Genomic DNA, 18,281 nt, shown 5'->3' with positions numbered 1-18,281 from the left:
ATACCTACAGATTGGACTGGCACTTTTGTACAATAGCTGCAGGTATCTGGCTAATGGTCCCCATACACTAGTGCGATTTGGCCTGTTTTCACCCAATTCCGACAATTGGGCCAAGAAATCGGTCCAAATCACGTGTTTGACATCCAAATCAACCCAATGTGCAGTCCCTTGCGCATTGGTTTGGAGGTCGGACTTGCTGCACATAAGACATATGCACATAATAATTGTATGTGCAGCCATAAGGATAATATTGCGGGTGCATTTTAGGACCCATAATGTATCACATCTGATTTCCCTTGAACTCCCCGGCAGCTGCCCGGAAGTCCTTATACAGATGGAGCACCTGTCAGCAAGCCTGCAGGATCGCCAGATGTCCTGAGCTGGCGCAGGCTGGTGGCCGGCAGCAAGAGCGACTTCCCTGCTTGTCTCCGCTTCAGGGAGACAGGCAAGGAGTGGGGGCAGGCAGGAGGAGCTGCGGGGGGCTGTGGGGGAGCTGCTGGAGGGCGGCAGAGGGCTCAGACAGAACAGGGCATGCAAGCGTCTCATGCGCACGTGCCCCCTTCTGTCAGCTGGTGCACAGTGGCGTTTCCATCTCCATGAGCAGCTCCAATTAGAGCTGCTCTATGAGTACATGCAATAAATTGCATGTAAAAATGGCACATCAATTTCCAAGGCGGATTAAGGACTACTGGGAAGCTGCCGGGGAAGTTCAAGGGAAAACTGGTCCGACTTGTGCCTCAGACAAGTCAGACCAGTGTGTAGGGGCCTGTGGCTTTGTTCCCAGAAAATATCTAAGAATTGTCTTAGAGCTAATAGATCCCTTTATTCTTCTTTTCCAGTTTCTTTCAAACAATATGCTGGATCTTATTTTATGCTGACTTTAGCATGTTAAGGTCAGTTAGTCTCTATGGGATTTACCTATGACAGCTCTCCTCGCATTTAAAACGGCCAATCCAACGAACATTCTCACTGATATACGAAACATCCAGGCCATTCTACTCTGCAATTTAAACATTCAACTGCAACAGTATCTATTTTTGTATAGAGGATACTGCTCTATAGAGAATTAGCTACAAGTTATAACAATCCAGAACACTGTGTCTGCAAATACAAATACATTTGCCATAGCATACAAGTACGGTGGCCAATCCCAGGATCGGGATCTGCGGGATCCCGGGATCGGGATCCCGGGATCTGGCCCCAAAAAGTCCGGGATTTCCATCCCGGGATTGGAGCATCCAATCCCGGGATTTCGGGATTGGACTGCACATGCGCAGTCTAATGCCGGGCAGCGTCTGAGCAATTGCTCAGATGCTGCCCGACTGTTCCCGAATCCCGACCCCAGCGTGCGGCCTGCGTAGCGTGACAGTAGAGGTCACGCTGCGCAGGCCACACCGCCCACTCTGATGCAGCCTCTTCTCCTGTGCCCGCCACCCTTCCACTCTCCTCCACGGCCGCCCGCCTGCCTCTTCTCCTCCGCCCGCCTCTTCTCCGGCTGCTGTCTGCTAAGGAGGAGGAGCACTTGCACCGTGCACCTCCGAACCCACTCCCGGCCGCCCGCTAATGTAAGTAAATGTGCGCGGTCGGCCGGTGTGGGGATGTGTATGGGACATGTCTAACACAACTAGGGATGCCAATCCCGGGATCCCGGGTATCCCGGGATTGAGCATTTTTCAATCCCGGATTGAAACAATGCCCCAGGATTGGCATCCCTACATACAAGTCATCACTCTTTAACCCCTATTTAAGGATATACTTACAATTATGTATGATGCACATATTCTATTTAAATTGAAATATTGAGGATTAATTGAACTGCATGTAATTCACCAGTCTAATACCAAGATACTAAAGGAGCCCATACACGCTCCGTTTTGAGGCTCCATACTGTACTTTTAAAGTACACATCGTATCGGATCGCATGCCTTGTGCATGCATTGTGCATGCACTGCGATCCGATACGATGTGTACCTAGTACAAAAAGTATGTGCAGCACATACTTTTTGTACCGTACTATGTGATGCGCGGGAGCGCGCATCGCATAGTACAGAACGGATGCGGGCGAACGGCTCCGTGTATGGGCAGCTTAAGGCTAACCCATTACTCTATAACCATATTTATTAGGTCATCGGCCCAAATCAAAACTATTAAAAGACAATCTAGTGGAGACAGCACATTATTAATCTTTTATTCTGTAATCACATCTCGGTACTTGTTTAGTTTCAGGGCGGCAGTTACGTAGTTTGCGTAGTGCTGTATTGAGAATACCAATGCAGCACTATGCTGCCTAAATAAACTGCGTAACTGCTTCTGTAGCCCTGTAACTAAACAATGGTTAATATCCCCACTATCCACGTTGGGGTGGAGTTGATTTTATAAAGTGTGGTGAGCGCAGCGAGCCACCGAGCCTGAAGAGTGGCGAGCTCAGCGAGCCCCACGAGGGGATGCGGATACGCTTCCGCTCGCCATGCTTCGGGCTCGGTGGCTCGCTGCGCTCACCACACTTTGTAAAAACAACTCCACGCCGACGTTAATACTGGGGGTATGACATGGATAGTGGCGATAGGATGCGGATAGTGGGGGAAATGTGTGTGTGTTGTGCATTATACTTACCCTCCTCCGGCCCGGCCACCGCATCCACTGGGTCCCGACAAACCACCGATGGGTCCCCCTCCTCCGGCAGTCACTCCCCGGCACCATCGTTCAGTCCCCCTCCTCCAGCACTGGTAGCGGACAATGTACTCAAATAACGTAATGCCGCTGGGGGAGCAGGGAAACCATGTGATGCTCCCCCAGTGGCAATGCGCTGCTTAACATACATTGCTTCCTCCGGGGAGTGACTGCTGGAGCAGCGGGACTGAAATCTGACGCCCGTTGCCCGTGACAGTCACCCGTGGGGATCGATAAGTATAAAACCAAGCACCCACCACTCCGGCTCCCTCTGCCACCCACCACCTTGCTCCCAGTGTAGTTTCACGGCGGCGCCTGCTACGCTTACAATGTATTCAATATTTTGGATATATTGCGCCTGATATGAGTACGTGGTGCTGCTAGTCCTTGAGTTTGACCAAAAAAACCTGTGGATAGCGCGCTCTATGTTGATTCGCAGTACTGGTGTAATGCGTTAGGTGGAGGGGGGGATAGGGGAGGAGGGTGGGATGGGAATGGGGAACTTGGGATGGGTGGGGAGGGGGGAAGGAGTGGGTTGACAGGAGAAACATCTGAATGTCTGAAATAACAGTCTGAGTAAAATGTGTAAGTGATCTAAACACTTTATTATGTACAATAAAAATGTATTAACGTAAGTGAAAATGTTTCTGGAGTGGTACCCCATCCGGGTTGGGTGGGAGCACTCCAAGTCTTTGGGGGAGATAAATACCACCTTTCACATGGGGGAACTCTGTGAAAGGGGAGGTTCAAAATGTCAATGGCAAAGTTCAGCTTGGAAGTCTATTTGGGGTGACCTTGGCTGTATCTGTCGGGAGCCCTCTCAGGAATAGGCGTAACAACAGGTTCCCTTATACCATAAGGGCTATGTTTCCTGATGTTTGCGCAGCTAGGAATGGATTGTGTAATGCACTGGTGTGATGGTGCGTCAGGATATTAAACGTCTCGAATTGGGTAGGTGTGAACCTAGTTGTACTTAACAGAAGCCCTGTGGGAATCGGGATACCAACAGGTTCCCTTTTACCATAAGTCCTTGCTGGACTTATGTCTCCTGAGAAGTGTGCAATTGGATCAGGTTGTATTGAGCACTAATGAAGACAGTGTCATGGGTCAACTCTTTTTGTATCTTGAGGTTTGAGTGAGGAGGTGGTGTGTACAAGGGTATGAGTGTGAACGAGGTGGCAGTCTGTGCGCGCAGTTGGTTGTAGACTTCTTGCCTTGTATCCACAAATCACTGCATTTACCATGGTGGGGATGAGCTGAATGATAAAAGAGGCCATCCCTATCCTATCTCCTGTGTGGGTTCTCCCAGACAAGAGACAACACAAGTTGACAAGTATGCAATAGGCCTTTAATTATTTTCTATCCCAGGCTCCGTCAGAGCTGGGGCAGCGCCTTCCCCGTGCGAGGGTCGGCGTTGGCATCCTGATGTGGGTGGGTGAAGTGTAAAATCCCCGCTGACTTAGCGATCGCTCTGAGTGTGCCGGTCTGCCGGACCCGGTGCTGCTCGGTGCGTCACTAGGGACGTCAGCTCGCTCAACTCTCTAAAGGAGGCTTTTGGTGCTTTGTGGGTGCTGTAGTTTCTTGGGTCAACGCGTTTCGGCTCTGAAGCCTTTGTCAAGGATTATTTTCTATCCCAGGCTCATGTGACTCTTAATTTAGCCATGCAGAGACCCTAGTAATACCGTAAATGACAGATAAAGCAAGTATATACTGTAAACTATGGAATCAGTATGAATTGGGGACATTTATGCTGTGGACTGCACAATAACAGCATGACAACTTTTAACATAAAGCTGTAAAATCATGTTTAATGTTAGTTATAATGGCAACAGGGTTAAAATACTTCAGTCACTTTACTATAGCATCAGCATTGTGGGATGAACATTACAGGTACATTGTAAAATGTGTACAGCATAACTACCTCCTGTACACCATTTACAGGACTAATCCCTAGGCAACACATTTTAGGTTTTGAACAAGAATCAATCATGTTCTGGATGTCTATATTCTGTTTTATGCCTGAATATAGATAAGGATCAAGAGTGAAAAAGTAGTTTGTACTGGAGATTTATACCCTGAGGTATATTTACTAATGTGGGAGTTTATACAAGGGGAAATGTTGCAACCAGATTCTACCTATCATATATCTAGCACCTTCTAGAAGAGAATAGCTAGAATCTGATTGGTTGTTTTGGACAACATCACTGCTATAAACCCCCACCTTAGTAAATATAGCCCTAACTGAGTAAATGTATAGAATGTGGGGTAAACTGTGTTTATCTATTGCAGCTGTAAACACTTCCTGGATCAACTGCAATATTTTATAAAACAACATGTGACATATTAACACAGGCACAATAAAAAAGAAGGAAAAGATGTTTGAAAGAACAAGGGAAAAATAAAAAAGAGAGAGAGAGAGAGAGAGAGAGAAAGAGACGATGGATATAAGGAAAGAACATGATGAAATTGGAAAGAGCTGGTGAAAGTATCATTAGAACAAAATAGGTTAATGGGAATGAGTGCTGTAAAAAGCATTGCCCAAGGGCTTCCCTTTCAGATACCAAGAGGAAAATATTATCTTATAACTGAGGTTAAAAAAAAATAGAAAAAAAGGGAGAGAACAAAGTGAAGTAGATATACAGGATGTCAATGTTAGAAAATTCTATTCTATTTCTGATTTTGACTGTTCATTATTTATTTATTTACAGTTTGTTATATAGCGCAGCATATTCCGTTGCGCTATACAATTGGAATTCTGCATAGCTGTTAGGTGGCTAATATTTAATAATAGCTTCTAAAGGCCCCCATACACTCTAGCGATTTTGGGCCAATTTCACCCGTTCCCGGCGGATGCATGTGATTTCACATGCAGGTCCAACCTCCTCCCGGTGGCAGGTAACAGGGGTTGTGATACATCATATTTGAAAGGACCGCATGCAATGTATTCGCATGTGATCTTGCACCAAGGCAGCTCAGGGGGAATGGATGGCCATACACTGCTGCAATACATTGCAGTAGTGTATGGCCAGCATTTTTGTAAGTGTGTATAAATACACCAATAATACATTACTTTGAGATTTAAGATTGATGTAGTTCCACACGTATCAACATAAAGGAATTTGCCAACAAACACCTTTACAAACATATATGGCATTTCATACAAGTGAACAATATATTAATATAGTGTTTACTCCACATATGCTGCTCTCTATTTTCTATCTCATCCAATATAATGGGATTTTATCTATTTTTGTACTCTAGATGGTATGCACTTCTTCTGACTGACTAGTTACGCAGCTCTACTATATTATTGCATGATTTTATCTTCCATTTATTTGTCATCAACTTCAGTTGCTTACATAGATCTTATTACCAGGGATTCTTCTAGAAGGCCACAGTAGTAATTGTATGTATTTCATCCATGTCATTGAAACACTAATAATAATATAAGAGATGTGCTTATTCAATACCTGGACTAGTACTTGCGGAAAAAAATAAACCATATTGTATGAGTTAAAATGTAGTGTGGGGACCTTGCACTATTCCAAAATGTTTTTTTTTTGTAAATGTCACCCCTTTCTTGCAGGTAGTTTGCTGTCACACAGCGTTCATGTAAGTTGTGTTTTTTCTGTAAGTCGTCAAAATGCTTGGTTAAAAATAAAGCAATGTCTATACTTAATTTTTTAAGTTAAACTGAACAATACACCCATTAAATATTTCCATACGCTATCCGAGGCTTATGGTGCCGTTTGAACGCCAAGTGCACATAAATTTAAGTAGCACAACAGATTTAGTAAAGGATGCGAGGATGCCAAAGATGATTAATGAACACCATGAAATGAATAGCACATCAAAAATTAAGCACTTGAATAATAGCAGAAAGGGTAAACATTGACAAAGAAACTATTTGGCAATTTTTGCATCAAAATTTTACATGACAAAACTTGTGCTAAGATGTTTCAAAGGATTCTACCTGCCAAGCAGTACGAAGATCGAAAACAAATGTGTATGGACATTTTGGAGCAAATTGAATTGGAGAAAATTATTACCTGTGCTAAAAACTGGATCTTCCAGTATGATCCTGAGGCCATGTACTAGAAAACACCATCATCACCATGAATAAAGAATGCATGTCAAAGCAAATACAAATTCAAAGCCCTGTTAATTGTTTTATTTGATATCAAGTGTGTTATTTTGCCAGAAAGGCGCACAATTAATCAACATTAGTACACAAACAGTGTAGAAACTTTGCAGGAAAGTTATTAGAACAAAGTAGCCAGAGTTGTGTAAAAAGGGTTTCATCCTCCATCAGGACAATACACCAGCTCACACAACTCTCTCTGTGAAGCAGTTTTTGACCAAGAAAAGTTTTTGACTAAAGTCAAATCTGTACTCAAGGCGACCCATTTAGCAGCAGTTACTAAGGTGTAGAAGAAAACAGCGGAACTGTTGAGACAGCTGAAAGATCATGAGCTACAGGGTGGCTTTGACCAATGGAAAATTAGAAAAAAATGGTAATGTAGGTGGATGCAAAAGGGGAGTACATAAAATGGACTTAACATAATTAATTAGAAATTATAGCATCATTATTGTTATATTATTGCCACACCTTGTAGTTTGTAATTGTTCATAAACTCTCTTTAAACAATTAGTACTACACTACACACATCATGTCACTTAGCCCCACCCCAGTGATGCTGCAGCATGCCACAGATGTCTGCCACTAAAACCCTGCTGTGACAGGTTTTCTTCTGCTTATGAAAATAACGCAAATACAAAAATGTAAGAACACCAAAACATAATTTTGTTAAATTGATATAAAAAAAAAATCACAAACGTTTCTGAATTTCTTGGTCAAAAATTACAAATCATGTATTCCAACTTAAAACATTACCTAAGCCACTGCTCAAAGCACTTGTTACATAAATCAACACAGTATACTCTCACAGAATCTGGTCACAAACATAAAAACTGAGGCAGTTATCAGAGCTTGAAGAGATAAAATTGTGAGAGATACAGTGCCAGTCAATTAGTTTCTGCCTAACATTTTACAGACTGTGGGCCAGATGCACTAAGCTTTAAAAGTGATAAAATGGAGAGTGATAAACAGCCATCCAATCAGCTTCTACCTGCCATGTCAAAGAAATGAAAAATGTCAGGCAGGAGCGGATTGGTGGGTTGTTTATCACTTTCCATTTTTTCACTTTTGAAGCTTAGTGCTTCTGGCCCTAGGTTTGAAAAATAACAGTTAGGATATGATTGTTTGGTACATTTTCTCTCACATAGGGTGAGATGTATTAAAATACATCGCCGCCCTTCGCGGCCCCCTCGCCGCGATGCCAGCGCATATGTACTAACATATGCGGCTGGCATCGCGGTGCGGTGACGGAAGCCCACCGCGATACCTGTACTGTGGTGTGCGGGGGGTTTCCGTCACCTTCCTGCCACCTCCTGCTCCCCTCACGCCGGGGACAGCTAAGCAGGCTGTCCCCGGCGCCTCCTCCTCCCCCCTGCAGCCGGAAGGATGTCCGGCTGCTTCACTAGGGGGAGGAGGGGTTTACCTTCCGGGGTCCAGGAGGACCCTTCAGGAAGGTAAGCCAGAGGGGGGGTCGGCGAGGCAGTGGGTTTGCGTCGGAAGCGGCGGGCGGCGAAAAGAAGCCCATAGGCTTCTATAGGGTATCGCCACCCAAAGGTGGCGATACCCTACAATGCGGTATCGGTGCGGCCGGGTTTTGATACATCAGAAAATGCGGTAAAACCGGGGTTTTATCGCATTTTCAGTTTAATACATCTCGCCCATAGCCCTGATTCTTGATCACTCGGAACGGGGCGAATTCGGCTGGGTGGTGTCTCAGGTGCTTGGTGAGTTGCGACAACTCCTATCTAGAATTAATGCAGCTCAACATTCAACATATATAAATGCACTTAGCATCATCCCCAACAGCTGGAGTTCCTCCCCATGCAGCACCGTCTCAGTAACCCACCATAAGATACAATTTTGTGATTGGCAGCATTGCTCTTTTTCATTTAAAAAGATACAAAATTAGAAGTAAAATCTTTTTAAAAAACAACTTTATAGGACAATTTCAATAATACTGAAATATCCACATGATTGGAGTGTTTTCAAACCATCCCTGGTGATCTAGTGGGAACTTCCCTGGTACAATCAATCCAGTGGCCCCAGTCTTCTGGGTCCAGCAATGTTGTCCTCAAGACTATTACTTATCTTAACCTCTAACCCAAATTCTGCCCCAAATGGCTAACCCTTACCTACCTTCCTGTAGCCCAACCTTAACCCTCCCACTAATGCCTATCGCTAGCCTCCCTTCTCATAGTCTAACCTTAACCCTCTATTGCCAGTCTGTGCAGAATGATGATGTTTCAGATGTCAACACTGCAAACATGTTGACATTCTGCAAATGCTTGAAGAGACTCCCCCCACAATTTGTTTGATGCCAAATAAGTACATGGACTCTAGTAAAGCTTATTATTTATATATCCATAAACCGCTGTGCATATTGTATGTTTATTTATTGCAACACAGCTTTTCCATATGTCTATATTTCGGTTTGTGACATGCCAGACACTACTTTCTTTTTTCTTTTTTTAATATCTGCTTTTATCACTTGGCTCTGTAGGTTCCTGACTTACTTCCAGTGCCAGTATTACTGCAAATCTAGGCAGTTTCCTTGGGGACCATTAATTGTCTCCATTGTCACGACACTGAACGCCAATACTAAGGTGAAGTGGCCGCACCAGACAGCTTCATCCATCTGGTGCGGCTGGTAAATGAATCATGAACAGGATTGAGAATGATATTTTCCCTTTACTAAGAATGGGAAGTCCTGTCAGATGTGAACTGCAGCAGTGAAACAAGTGTTCTCAGAGGAAGACTTTCATTTAGAGGAATCTGCTGTGTTATATTATTTAAGAAAACAATAACAGTTTCACCATATGCATTGGGCTCACTTGTTCTTTTTTCCTATTCCCAGATACAAGACAATGAAATAGACATGATTTACTGTACGGAAATTGCTGCTACGTTCTGGTTTCAGCCAATTGTGCTATGTGAATACTTGCAGAAAGGAGAGAAATAATTAAGCAATGACAGAGGTATCATCATTATTAGATAATCACAACCCGAGAGCAATAGAAATGCCAAGTGCTTCCTATCCCACGGGGGCTCATTATTTTTGTGGTAACCCCACCTCATAATATGAATCCATTCCTTTAAAGATTTTTTCCAGTTTGGTGAATGAGGACAGAAGGGTAGATGATGATTTAAGAGCCGGCGTTTGGAGAGAATAAAGCAATGCCTGGGATACATTTTGATGAGGAGGTAGATGTGACCAGCATAATGTAGGGAGATAAAGATTTCCTAAAGCTCACAACACTCGGCGTAAGATGTTACATAAATTCCTCTCTACTTGACAGATTAGCCCATACAAACTAACAATAGTAAAGACTTCACTTTTAACTTTTGCTTTTATCAGGTTTGACAGAAGTTATACATCCCAACCTTAAAGCAGACGACAATGTCCACTTCAATGATAAATACATATTTGAATGACATTCTGAACTGGGTCTTTCTAACCCAGCACCGCAGTTAATGTCAGTACTGTAAGCAATATATTTTATAGCCTCCACTTGAAATTCATTCCCTAACAGATCTCCAGGCAGCAGCCATAATGAAATGTTTAATCAATAAGATGTAACTATTCAGCACTATAGAATGTTGAATGTTTCACTTACAATAAAGTTTGATTTCCTATTGCACAGACCCTGCTCTGTACAATGGAAACACTTCCAGAAGGGTAGGGGAACAGTTGTAAAACATATCAGGCTAAATATAACCATCTTGGCACCAGGCATGGCTCTGCACATCAGCCTTTTGGCATCAGATTTCACCAAGTACATTTCATGTGTGTATGCCCATTAGTCTTAGCACCAGGTTTGGATGGACTGGACACATTAGAATTGGCATCAGATATCACTGTGTACATTACTTTTATCACTATTGCCATAGCTTTGTCATTAGGTAAAACTATCTGGAACCTGCAGAAAGTGAAACAGGGGGAAGGACCTACAGTATGACATTATAACATACAAGGGTGTAACAACCATAGGTGCAGCTACTATGGGGCCCAGAGCTGAAGTGGGCCCATCTCTACTGTCTAAGCAATATCACCATCAGTTGCTAAATAGGGGGCCCTTACAAACCTTTGCTAGGGGGCCTACGAATATCTAGTTACGCCACTGTTGGCATGTAAGACATGGGCAGGGATTCACTGCAGCCGGCGAGGGGGTTAAACAGTGAGGATTGCAGAAAACCAGCGATCCTTGCTGTTTAACCCCCGCACCGGCCGCTCGCTCTATTCAACGTTCTGGGGAAATCCTCACCGTCACAGGACGGTGAGGATTCCCCAAAACAGCGAGACCCGCGGCTAATGCAGACAACTCGCTGTATTTAGCCGCGAGTCTAGCTGCTTCTGGAGCCGCATACGCCAATTCCCCCTTGCTCAAAAAGTAGAGCGAGGGGGAATTGGCATATGGGGGGGGTGTTGAATACTGACAGGGTGAGTGGTTACAGCGAGCAGGAAGTCCTGCTCGCTGTCGCCGCTCTCCCACAGCATTGAATACCTGCCATGAAGGTGACTTTTCAACCCATTTACTACATGATTACCACACACACACACATTAACATCTTATCACACACTATGCCATATTACAGTACAGTATATAATTACTATCCTGCATGGTATTACAGCTACTTAGTAGTTGGCATACTGTATTCTTATCTCCATTCTACAAGATAGTACTTTTGTCTATTTTTCAATAAATTCTTTTCCATGAGGCTTTTCTTTAGCTAAATTCTTGCTTTAAATAACATTTAAATTAAAAAAGCCGTACTGAAAACAAGCCAACTACTTACAATAAGCATAGTTACATCAATGCTGATTTTAAGACCAATTATGTAGGGCTGCAATGATCCAAAACATTTTGCAGATGTAGATACTTTCATTAAACTGAATAATTTATAGACTTAATGGTAGAAAAGCAGAAGGACGGGAACATGAAGACGTTTGAGTGAAATGATCACTTTCCTTAAAGTTTTAAATACCTTCTAAAGTACTTCCTCTTATATTTAATATGTACGGTTGTAGTATATCTGCCCCAAGTCTGCAAAAAATACTGCAAAAGGCACAATATATTATCCTCATTTTATGTAGCAGTAACATGTGCTTTTGGACTTGCTGGAATAGTAGTATACACTGTAATATTTTTTTTTAAATACATTATAATCTATTTAACTCATTGTTATGGACTTGGGGGTTACCCACCGTGGAAATCCAGAGACAGTACGTGAGGATGCAGGAGGCAGGGAGTTGGAGATCAGGCGTGAGCCCGTAGCCAGGACCGCTGGTTAGAACGGCCACAGCGAAACCCTACACTGACTCTGTTGAGTCCCCCGGGCAGATGGAATACCCCTGCGGTAGTGCTAGGCTTCGCCTGTAGCCGCCGCGTTCGAAGGAGCCGGTTAAGCCTGCTCCGACCCCGATGCAGCCAGGTGTTATGTGGTGACAAGGGGTGAGCGATCGCCAGGGGGGTATCTCAAAAGGCAGATCTAACTAACGGGCCTACCTGAAAAAAACCCTGACTAACCGGCACCAGGCCAAGGACGGGACAGCGTGACCGAGTCGCAAACACCAGAACAAAGCAACAATAGGGTGCCACCAAACCAACACACGCCAACATAAAAATAGTACTCTTAAAGTGACGGTACCCCAAAACAGACGTAAACCCACAGTTGTGGGCCTCTCCGAACCACGGAGAGCAGAACCAGGATAATAATGATTATAACTAAGGAGGAAGGGCCGCTTGCCCGTAGGAATAAAGAACAAGGAACCAGGCTCCACTGGAGCACTTACGTGACCGGCCCAAGACTGGACACTGACCGCAGCAATCGGGCGGCTGGATAACGGCTGGACTATGGCTGTACAGTGACCGCAGTGAGACGGCAGCTGGACAATGGCTGCACCACGGCTGGAGGTCCCTGGACTAGGACAGCAAGGGGACAATGATATTTGATCCAGACTGCAGCAGGATAGTACACTTGACTGGACCCAGACAACACAGGACAAGACTGTAAACAGGACCCAGACTGAAGTGAGAAGGACTCCGACAGAATCCAGACTGAATGGAACAGGAGCAGGACCTAGGACCAGAGAGCAGTATATCTGCAGCTACCAGCACAGAAAAACAACAAGCTATCACTGGCAGAGATCCCCAGGAGAGCATGGCTTATAAAGGCCTCAGGTGATTGAAACAGCTGGTGAATCTCCAGGCTGCTCCTGATTAACGAGCTAATAACTCACAGCCTGTGAATGATAGCTCAAAGAACACAGGTCTGTAATGGCAACAGACCTACCACTGGAGGTCACCAGTGAGTCAAAAGCCAAACAGAAACAAAACAGATTGAACCATAAAACCTGGCTCCTGACACTCATATGGTTGTCTGAAAATAATCATGACGTCTTTTCCCATCTGAGAGGTATATGAATGAAGCAGTGATAAGGGAGGAGAAGTTATAAAGTGCAGCCTGGTACTTTATCACCGGCAAATAAGCTCCTGACTGTTCCTTTTTAAACCCAGTCTGTAACTTAACAGTCAGGAGCTGATTGGCCGGTGATAAAGTACCAGGCACTTGATCACTTCTCCTCCCTTATCACTGCTTCATACATCTACCCGTGAATTCTTTCTAGCAGAAGCTCTTGAACACCATATACTGTAGGACTAATTTACTAAAGTATATTCACCCCCCTTAAAATCATTCAGAAACAAAGTGATCTTCACTGGTATTGTTATGGGGTATGGGTCATAGAGTTGCCAATAGGAAGGTCGACATACATTTCCCTATAGATTGTAAGCTTGCGAGCAGGGTCTGCTTATCTCTATGTCTGGTACCTATCAACCAGTCTTCTGTTATTACTATTTTTTCCCAACTGTAAAGCACAACAGAATATGATAGTGCTATATAGCTATTAATATATCATAAACAATTTGTATTAAATAAACAATGTAATGTTCTACATTTTTAATGTCACATCTTCATGTTTTTTTAAAAAGGTTAAATACACTTAATTGTCGAACATACTATGTGAAACAGTTGTCGAGTGAACTCTTCTTGATGTAAGACCTCCGACTGCCACCATCATTGGATATATCAAAATGAATACATATATTTGGAAATATATTCTTTGAAGTTGAATTATAATAAAAATGTCCATATTGGAATTATTTACTGAAGATATCCCAATGTATCAATAGAATATATAAACTGACCCTGTCATCCTACTGACTAAATGTGGAGAAGTTTAGAAACACTACCACTCAGTTCAAAAACACTAAGTCTATTTACTAGTTTGCGCAGCAATATAAACTGAAAACTGCTTAAAAAATACAGTATGGGGTTCTATTTATTAAGTGATGACCGGTCATTCTTACTGAGAAAACACCACGTTATTTGTCAGAAAAATACATATTTACCACTTTGGACAGAATGTACTAATCTAAAAAATGTGGTTAAGCCTCAGAAAACTGCCATTTATTGAGGTAATGCAAAAGTTTCTTGAACTTGTGTCCAATGGGAATGCTGTCTATAGGAAAAGGGCAATAGATGCAACAGCTAAGGTCCTTGTATATTTACAAGCCATAACCAATAACTAAATGTTTTGTGAATGTATTATTCATAAAACTGCTTGATCCATGACAATAGATAATGTGATTACAAATATACTTTACCCTTCTATCACTGAAACCACACAACAATCTACTGTATATACTGTACACATAAAAGGCTAAATACTGCTAAGCCTTTGAGGTGAAGTACTGCCAGTGACCACTAGAGGCCATTTGATGGCCCAAATTACTCCTTAACAAAAGTGAAAGCAAAACAATCTCTTTTAAACTTGCTGGATATGGAGAGAGCTGTGAAGACAGAGGTTGCAGGTAGAAAATAGGGACTAAGACGTCATTTTGAGTGGCTTTTAACAAGTCTCCTATAATATCTGTTATATGGAGAGTACCCAACAACCAATAACCAAATGTACTTAACTTAATGTATAATTACCAGCAGAGCAATATTCATCTTAAAGTGGTCTGTAATGTATTTTCTGGATCATTTATTTAAAACAAAAATCACTTAATGTCAATAGAGATGGAGCACCTGTCTTAGAGTAACAGAACATACAATCCGTCTCATCATTTAAGACTAACTCATGCACTGAAATACAACACAGTCATGAGGGTTATTGCTGAGTATAATCCACAGTGCAAACACCTAATTCCACCATTTATATGAAAGAAATGCTGTCTGACAGTACTGTATGTACTGGCCTTGTGGGGAAAAATAAAATATCAATTCATGTTTATTAAAATATATATATATATATATATATATATATATATATATATGGGGACTGGATAAACCGCAAACACAAACTTGGAGGAAGGACTGCGTGCCAGGCTCAGATATGTGGAGTCATGTAGCAAAAACAAGACTGATAGCCAGCAACTGCAGATTTTTAGAAAAATATCAAAAACATTTTTTAATTTTTAAAGTGCAGAGTGACAGAAAAAATACATCAAGAGGAGTCCAGTATAGGCATAGTAGGCATAATATACTTAGCGGTAGTTAAGAGCCATAGAAAATAGAGACCGGTCCTCCTCCACCAATGGTCATCGCACGACAGCTGTTTCGGTGCTAGGACAGCACCTTAGTCATGTGCTAAGGTGCTGTCCTAGCACCTAAACAGCTGTCGTGCGATGACCATTGGTGGAGGAGGACCGGTCTCTATTTTCTATGGCTCTTAACTACCGCTAAGTATATTATGCCTACTATGCCTATACTGGACTCCTCTTGATGTATTTTTTCTGTCACTCTGCACTTTAAAAATTAAAAAATGTTTTTGATATTTTTCTAAAAATCTGCAGTTGCTGGCTATCAGTCTTGTTTTTGCTATATATATATATATATATATATATATATATATATATATATATATATATATATATATATATATATATATATATATATATATATTATAGTAAGAGAAAAACAGTCTACAGCAAATTTGCTGCTGTACTCGCTGTTTTATTCCATTTTTTACAGTATGAACTTCTACGTTTGTCCTTGCATGTCTGTTATAATTAAAGGGGACATTTACTTTGTTCAAAGGCAATTTAGAAATATGCAACTCTATTTTTAAAAAAACCATGAAACAAAGGAAACAGCTTATTGCCCTAGGTGTTTTTTTCAACAAAGGGAATCTCACTTTGTAAGTTACTGCGCTAAGTTACCAAGGATCACCTAAGGGAATGCTATTGGAAGGCACTTAGTAGAATAAAAACAGCAACAAACAAGGCAATGTTATCACGATTTAAGTTTAAAGTTTACCAATTTTTTCCATGTTTTACTACTCTCAGGTGACTGAGATGATGGCTGATTTATTTTCATGTCTTCTGTGACAGAGTACGGGACAGTTGATAGTCTTTTAATCTGTGTTTATTGCACTAATGATATAGTAACTATGTTGTATTGCAATGCCATTAAACGGTGTTCAAAAAATGTCATGACAAAATGTTCGTAAAATAGTATCAACTATCGGTTGTGACAGCCTTCAGAAAGCGAGTCCTCTGTCCACGTACAGCCATACCTACATTTACTGTTAAATTATTTGCAGTGCCACTGGCTATAATTATTTTAAGTTACATTACAAGATTGCAATTCATGTGCCATTTGTCAGGAAAATGTATTTTTCTGATCGTCAGTTTACATTATACAGCAGCTACAACCTATTTTTCATTGCTGTGCTATATCTAGGGATTTCCAGGTACTCTTTACCTAGAAGGGCGCCCATCGTGGCCATCTCGGGCATTGAATGCACTAAAAAATCGGGTGCGATGCGACCGACGAGATGCCCGCGATTTCCCATAGGGAACAATGTTAAATGTCTCAATTGACCCAATTTTCCTGTTCAATGCCTCAATTGACCCAATTTTTCCATAGGAAACAATGTTAAATGGGCCACAGAGGCCAAATAGGCACCCTGAAGTGTGAAATGGCCACCCCAATTGTTAACGCCACCCCACGATCAACGTCAACCCGAAGCGTGGCGAGCGCAGTGAGCCCGCGAGGGGAGGCGGTACGCGTCCTACGACCTTTTCATACCCCCACTATTCATGTCGGCGTGGAGTTGAGAATAGAAAGTGTGGCGAGCGCAGCGAGCCTCCGAGCCCGAAGCGTGGCGAGCGCAGCGAGCCCCGCGAGGGGACGCGGATACCTTCACAGCTGTCCGCGTCCCCTCGCGGGGCTCGCTGCGCTCGCCACGCTTCGGGCTCGGTGGCTCGCTGCGCTCGCCACACTTTCTATTCTCAACTCCACGCCGACGTGGATAGTGGGGGTATGAAAAGGTCGTAGGACGCGTACCGCCGCCGCTCGCCACGCTTCGGGTTGACGTTGATCGTGGGGTGGCGTTAACAATTGTGGGGGCCATTTCACACTTCAGGGTGCCTATTTGGCCTCTGTGGGCCATTTAACATTGTTTCCTATGGAAAAATCGGGTCAATTGAGGCATTGAACAGGAAAATTGGGTCAATTGAGACATTTAACATTGTTCCCTATGGGAAATCGCGGGCATCGCGTCGGTCGCATCGCACCCGATTTTTTAGTGCATTCAATGCCCGAGATGGCCACAATTTTTTACTAACGATGCCCACGATCAAAATCATGGGCGCCGTTCTAAGTAAAGAGTACCCTCACAGCTTACTGAGTCATTGTAACACCGCCCCACCCAGCTGCTGTTTCCCCTCATGACCATGTGAGGGGATGTGTCACGAAGACACATCCCCTGGCATGTGCCTGCAGCAGGAAAAGTCATTAGATGGTCAGCGGCCATCGAATGATTTCTCCCGGGCTCGCAAATATTAGTCAGTGGAGAATTACTTATATTCACGGGCTTCTGGACGAAAAGAGGGTGGGCGGCTGACGTCATTTAAAATCATCCACCCATCCCTGGCACACCTAATCATGCCCGCAATCCCATGGGAATGCCCATGAAACGCTGGCCATTCTCACAGACAACACCCGACTCCGCCGCCCCATGCCCCCGTCTTGCATCGCTCCATTGAATGGCTCGCCAAGTCCGTTCGCCCAGGGACCCTGCACAAGCGCATAAATCATTATGTGCGTGTGCAGTAAAAAAACATTGGTCCCCCATGTGAAAATGCAGGGGATGGAATGAATTGGAATGACCCTCATGGTCACAGCAGTATTAATGTGTAATATTATATTACTGGCCACTGGGACAGGACAGAGACCAACTACAGTATGTCATGTATGTGTTTGGATCTGAATGCTCAATCAGTGCACCAGACCACAGACAGCAGCTGCCAGCAAGAAGAGACAGGTGTATTCCAATGAGATGGGATAATTTATGCATTAGTGTTATCAACTCTGGATTAAATACACTAACCAGTGTATCAGGTAGTGAATAATATACTGTATATTTCTTTCCCCAGTGATTTTGAGTAAATACTAAAAACAAGATGAA

At 43.1% G+C, this 18,281-nt stretch overlaps 1 protein-coding gene across 41 annotated transcripts in view; it reads right to left on the bottom strand.

The window, feature by feature from the left end:
• Positions 1–18,281, bottom strand: part of CELF2 (CUGBP Elav-like family member 2) — a 448,556-nt gene that overhangs the window by 25,994 nt on the left and 404,281 nt on the right. For 16 of the 41 annotated variants that reach the window (XM_083183415.1, XM_083183416.1, XM_083183419.1 and 13 more), the window contains one exon: positions 6,720–6,764. The exons of the other annotated variants lie outside the window; for them this stretch is intronic. In XM_083183415.1, coding sequence (XP_083039541.1) covers positions 6,720–6,764 — 45 coding nt within the window. The remainder of the gene's footprint in view (positions 1–6,719; positions 6,765–18,281) is intronic. 41 annotated transcript variants of the gene reach the window in all.

This window comes from Crinia signifera, chromosome 4, assembly GCF_055691185.1.
Source record: "Crinia signifera chromosome 4, ASM5569118v1, whole genome shotgun sequence".
NCBI lineage: Eukaryota > Metazoa > Chordata > Amphibia > Anura > Myobatrachidae > Crinia > Crinia signifera.
Note: the sequence above shows the minus strand (reverse complement) of the source record. Positions and strands in the feature narration are given on the sequence as shown.